Here is a 6,175-nt window from a genome sequence, read left to right on the forward strand (position 1 = left end):
TTTTTTTCTCGTACCTGTTTGGTTTGGCAAATGAGAACTCAGTCTAATCAAAATCAAAACATCAACTTTAGATTTTGTACGTAATAATATTTTCAACATCAGCTGCTATTTTTTTCACCCTAAAATACCAATAAATCCACACCGACTCTTCCCAGTAAAGAGCCAGAGACACCCACATGATCCTGTTCTTTTCTTTTATCAGCCGTTTTCCTCTCCTCCAAAATGGCAAAATTAATTTTATTATGAAAAAAAATTAAATAAATATTGCATTTATTGATCCCTGCCTATTTCTAGCCTCTCGGTTGCTTCCTTCCTTTTGCAATATATAGAGGCTTCAGCTCCTCTTCCATTTCCCATTCTCACTGCTCTCTCTTCCTCTCTATCTCCCTCTTGTCGGTGGGTTCATCAGGAATTTTAAACTGATAAAATTCTACCCACATTGTGTGTTTAATCCAAAATGGGGTCCTCTTATTAGTTTTAGAAAGTTGAAGGAAATCCCATTTTTGCAGTATAGAAACAGATTTGTTTTTCACTCTCTTGAAATTTGATTTTTAGTGTCTTTCTGATTACTGTGAATACATGGAGAAATCAATGTCAATGGCTCCTCTGCTTTTAATGGTACTCTGTCTTCCTTTTGCATTGGGTTGGCATGACTATAACCAAGCTCTAAGTAAGAGCATACTCTTCTTTGAAGCTCAGAGATCTGGTTATCTTCCTCATAACCAGAGAGTCACATGGCGAGCTAATTCCGGCTTGAATGACGGCAAAGCCAGTGGGGTAAGCTAAACTTACACTCCCACTCCCACAGTCCCACTTTTTCTTTTTTTTTGAGAATTATGGGGTTGTAATTTGATTGTGAAATTTAACAGGTGGATCTGGTAGGAGGGTACTATGATGCAGGGGACAATGTGAAGTTTGGTCTTCCAATGGCATTCACCATAACAATGATGTCCTGGAGTATAATAGAGTACGGCAAACCAATGGCTGCAAATGGAGAGCTCGGCCATGCCATGGAAGCCGTCAAGTGGGGTACTGACTATCTTATCAAAGCCCACCCGGAACCTTATGTCCTTTACGGAGAGGTATATATATTTAAATGCACTATTATTTTTTGTCACTAATATGTCCAGATCCTTTTCAAATCACCAACTCGACAGCAACATTGTAAGGCTAAGATCCATTTCCTATCAACTTATTCTGTTTTTTCTTTTTTAGGTGGGAGATGGAAACACTGACCATTACTGTTGGCAAAGACCCGAAGACATGACAACCGACCGTCATGCTTACAGGATTGACCCGAGCAACCCCGGGTCGGATCTTGCCGGTGAAACTGCAGCTGCCATGGCTGCCGCTTCAATCGTCTTTCGCCGCTCCAACCCTGCATATTCCAGCGAGCTTCTTCACCACGCTTATCAGGTATTATTTTCCTACTCCCTTTAGCTTACAATTACAGTTCACGATAAAATATTTATTTATAAATGAAATTAAAAATTTGTTTTTTTTTTAATTTTAGAATTTATTTATTTATTTTGGTGGTAACTGTTCAAGCTCCTTTTTCCCCAAAAACCTGTTTAACTTTTTATCTCGTCTTTAAAGGAAACGTTGTCGTTTAAGGTAGTTGTAAACTTTTTCGGCGTATAAATCGGATCATGGCTCCCTTGCACCGTTAACACATGTAATTAGTTGTCTTATGACCGTGCAGATCTATTGTACTAGTAGATCTCAACCGTTCATTGTACCGTAAAGGTCTCAATTTAATTTTTCGTTTCTCATGTACTAACACTATGTCGACGGTCCAAATTTAGCTCGCACATCCCAGAATTGCCCTTCCTTCTTTCCACATATTACATACACATTTTGATATTTGGTTTCTGTTTTCAGCTATTCGATTTTGCTGATAAGTACAAAGGCAAATACGACAGCAGCATCACAGTTGCCCAAAAATACTACCGATCCGTCAGCGGCTACAATGTAAGCTTCTTCTTCTTCTTCTTCTTCTTAAAAAATGAAAAGAAATTGTTAAACAAACTATTTGATCCATGTTACTGCAAAATGGAATGCTCATTTTTATTGATTTTGGGATTTGAAATTTTGTATAGGACGAGTTGTTGTGGGCTGCTGCATGGCTGTACCAAGCTAGTAACAATCAGTACTACTTGAACTATCTTGGAAAGAATGGTGACTCAATGGGCGGAACCGGCTGGGCCATGACTGAGTTTGGTTGGGACGTTAAGTACGCTGGGGTTCAGACCCTTGTCGCCAAGGTATATTCGTTGTCTTTATCAACAAGTAATTATTGTTTATGCTACAATTACTAAGTGGTAATAAGGTTCTTGGTTAACCTACAGTTCTTAATGCAAGGCAAAGCTGGTATGCATGCACCGGTATTTGAAAGGTACCATCAGAAGGCAGAGCATTTCATGTGTTCATTGATTGGAAAGGGTACCCGTAATGTTCAGAAGACTCCCGGTGGTTTGATGTTTCGACAGAGATGGAACAATATGCAGTTCGTGACTAGCGCGTCATTCTTAGCCACCGTCTACTCTGACTATCTCGCTTCCTCTAAAGGAACTTTGAGGTGTGCTGCTGGCAATGTTGCACCAACCCAGCTTCTTTCTTTTGCTAAATCTCAGGTGGATTACCTTCTTGGAGACAATCCAAGGGGTACAAGTTACATGGTTGGTTATGGGAACAATTTCCCTCGACAAGTTCATCACCGTGGTTCTTCGATTGTTTCCATCAAGGTTGACTCTAAATTCATAGCCTGCCGACAAGGTTATGCAGCTTGGTATACAAGGAAAGCAAGTGATCCTAATGTCCTCACTGGTGCTGTGGTTGGAGGGCCTGACGCCTATGATAACTTCGCTGATGAAAGGAACAATTATGAACAAACCGAGCCAGCTACCTACAACAATGCTCCTCTTCTTGGCATACTAGCTAGGCTCGGGAGTGGTCATTCTGGCTATAACCAGTTGCTTCCCGGTATATACAACTTATATCTCCATTATGTTTTATGGTTTTAACTTTTTGCAATCATGATGATCATGGCTTTGCCTATTAATGCAGAGGCTGTCCCAGTTCCTAAACCAGTAGCTGCTAAACCGAAGGCAGAGCCAAAAGCCAAATCGACTCCAAATCCTGGTACATGTTTCGTTTGATGAACATACTCGTAATCGATATTGAATCATGAAATCTAATTTGGGAATTCTGTTTTGCAGCCACAACTTCTAGTCCAATTTTCATACAGCAAAAGATGACAACTTCTTGGAATGAAAAAGGAAGAACTTATTACAGATATTCCATAGTGATGACCAACAAGTCTTCCAAGACACTAAATGATCTAAAGCTGTCTATATCAAAGCTTTATGGTCCAATATGGGGTCTCACTAAATCTGGCAATTCTTATGGTTTCCCAACACATCTCAACTCTTTACCTGCAGGGAAGAGTCTCGAGTTTGTATACATCCATGCTGCTTCTCCAGCTGATGTCTCAGTTTCAAGCTACAACTTGGCTTAACAACAGAAGAAAATTGCTACAACTTGGTGTAAGATTTGTGCAGCTATACAGAATGCAGTCCAGGGGAAAAGAAAATGGTTATTTTTCATTTTCTTGTTTAAGGGGTTTCAAGTACTTGTTGATTTTAGGTAAAATAACAACCGAATATGGGAAGAGAAATGAGTGAAGAGAGATTTTTAAAAAAGGGAATGCTCATCCTCTTTCTCTTTTACTTCCTTTGTTATTTTATATATATGTAAGAGACAAGATTGAGAAGTTAGCTAAATGACTTCTCATACAGATTGCAAGGAGTCTTATTTTTTTTATATGTACTTCAGAGCAGCTGATTTCCTTTTTTTATTATTATCCTTTTTGGAGTTGTAATGTTGCTAGCTTTTACAACATTTTGTATTTCAATATAAATATAGTTTGTACAACAATGTTTTGTTTCACTTCTACTGTTCAAGTTTCAATTGAGTTGTGACAAGAATTACATGGCTATGCTACCATGAAAGAGAGAAATAAAAAACAGTTATCATTTAAGCATCAAGAAGTTTATAGTAATGGATCTTTTAATTTATTAAAATTTCTCTCTCCCTTAGAATCAAACAGAAAAATATTTATTGCTTTTGCAGAACAAACATTATATGTTAACCCGTTACCCCTCTGGGATATTAATATTACAACTTGAAAACAAAGTGAAACATATATAAAAAAGAGGGAATATAGAAGAGTGATTTCAAGCTTTCAACTCAACTACGATGACACTGATATTGTCAGTGCTCCCTCGAGCCACTGCTAACTCAGCTAGCATGGCTGCCGCCTCTGCCGCATGATTTCCACTACATCCATCGTTGTGTTCTGAAAATGTTATCTTTATATGTCCATCTAAATATCTTTTCACAACTTCGCATGCAAGTTCATTGGAAACTACATCCCATAAACCATCACTGGCTAATATAACAAAGGTGTCGGATTTTGTTCGTTCAATCACAGACACCTCTGGTTTGGAGATTACATACAGTTTCAAATATCGATCTCCTGAATCAGATTAAACACCATTTCATTATCAAATGATTTTTACCTATATAAGAAGGGATCAAGTATGGAGTTTTAGACAATACCTATAGATCTTGAAGTGGCAAGAGCTCCTAAGATACGATTGCCATTAATGTTTATGACCCTTCCTCCAGCTGCTTCCACTCGTTCCCATTCATCGGGTCTGTCTAATTGTTAGAACCAAAACAATGAAAGGCGTTTATTACAGTTTACAATATTAATATCCAAGTTCCAACATGTACGTGTTCTTTGTTATGAATGGAGAAAATCACCTTATGATCATGGGACAAAGCCACGGCGGTGCCGGCACGACAGAGAACAGCTCTTGAGTCACCGCAATTTGCGACCACTACTTCTTCCCTGCTTACCAACATCACTACCGCCATTGATCCCATCGTTTCCATAACCTCATCGACTGCAGCCGTTGTCCCACACTCAACACCAGTGACCTCCTCATCCATCTTCTCGAAACAAGTTGACATCACCTTCTCCCATCCTACTCCCTTCCTTCCACCACCACCACCACCACGTGTCCTTTCCTGCACCTCCTTTACCACCAACCGGTGCATCCTGTCACGGCAAGCGTTAGCGACTCCTGCTCCACCATGATCGTCGTACACAACGAAAAAATATACCCTTGTATCACTTCAATCGCCACATTCACCACATCTTCCATCTCTCTTCACCGTCTGGTTACCGATATAAATCCATGTGACAGGTACGTGACACTCTCCCCTTTATCTCCTTCCTCGTCGCTATTCTGTTCTTCTTCAGACAGTTCTATAAACCCCTCAGAATTTAACTCTTTGAGACCCCTTTTTTTCTTGTTAACATTTCCCTCCATCATCATTTCAGAACCAATCACTCTTTTCACCTTGTAACCCTCCATTAATTACATCTCAATATCCTTTTTTTGATCGTTTGTTGACAAGCCAGTTTTGGCAATGATATTTTTCTTCACTTCATATAAATTTTAATGCGGGAAACATGGAGAGCAGTAAGAAGAAACGATATTGAGCGTTGGATTAATGGCAACTCAATCCGATGAATGCCACGAGTTCCGAAACTTGGCTCAGGATGTTCTAAAAGAAGACATGACAGCTAACTAGGAATACACGTGGCTTATGTATATATAGACAAGAGTTTGTATATTGAAAACATTTTCGGCGGTAGGGATTGAGCCGCTGGTTTCCTTCCATACATTCCTTGTTAATAAACAACGTGGGTTGGGGTCATTGTACTTTTCCGCTTCCAAATTTTATATATTTATAATATTTTTAGATTAAATGAAGTTTTTGTTATCTAATTTCGATATTTCAGTTCTTCATGAGGATATTTTTTAAAGTCATACATAACCCTGTTTTTAAAAACCACACACAGTTTAACTCAAGAACAATTAGATTATAGACATTGTTTTGAGACAAATGTCAAAGCTTATGACATAGAGACTTTTCTTTGAATATGGTCTGCTGGATAGTCGATAAGTTGGCTGTTCTGATACATTCGAGCCGCCGCAATTTATTTTTAGTTATCGACTACTACGCAATAGATTCCAAGGGCAAGTAGCTAAGTTGGTTGACCTAATTTGCATCGAAACTCGATCACCTTTGCATCAAAATA

The 6,175-nt window shown here is 38.9% G+C and overlaps 2 protein-coding genes across 2 annotated transcripts; one reads left to right on the top strand and one right to left on the bottom strand.

Annotated features, from left to right (window-relative positions):
• The first annotated feature begins 329 nt into the window (after positions 1 to 329).
• Positions 330 to 3,948, top strand: LOC105788228 (endoglucanase 6). The gene is made up of 8 exons (XM_012615006.2): positions 330 to 777; positions 870 to 1,082; positions 1,216 to 1,416; positions 1,882 to 1,971; positions 2,100 to 2,264; positions 2,349 to 2,982; positions 3,067 to 3,141; positions 3,219 to 3,948. Exons 1-8 carry the CDS (start codon positions 580 to 582, stop codon positions 3,515 to 3,517), a joined length of 1,875 nt encoding a protein of 624 aa, XP_012470460.1. The 5' UTR covers positions 330 to 579; the 3' UTR covers positions 3,518 to 3,948.
• A 211-nt stretch (positions 3,949 to 4,159) lies between these two features.
• On the bottom strand, positions 4,160 to 5,444 carry LOC105788229 (probable protein phosphatase 2C 8). The gene is given in 4 exon segments (XM_052623447.1): positions 4,160 to 4,537; positions 4,621 to 4,725; positions 4,827 to 5,186; positions 5,189 to 5,444. Coding segments are annotated over 4 exon segments (1,023 nt in total). The 3' UTR covers positions 4,160 to 4,235.
• Positions 5,445 to 6,175: the final 731 nt, after the last annotated feature.

Source organism: Gossypium raimondii, chromosome 2, assembly GCF_025698545.1.
Source record: "Gossypium raimondii isolate GPD5lz chromosome 2, ASM2569854v1, whole genome shotgun sequence".
Taxonomy (NCBI): Eukaryota; Viridiplantae; Streptophyta; class Magnoliopsida; order Malvales; family Malvaceae; genus Gossypium; species Gossypium raimondii.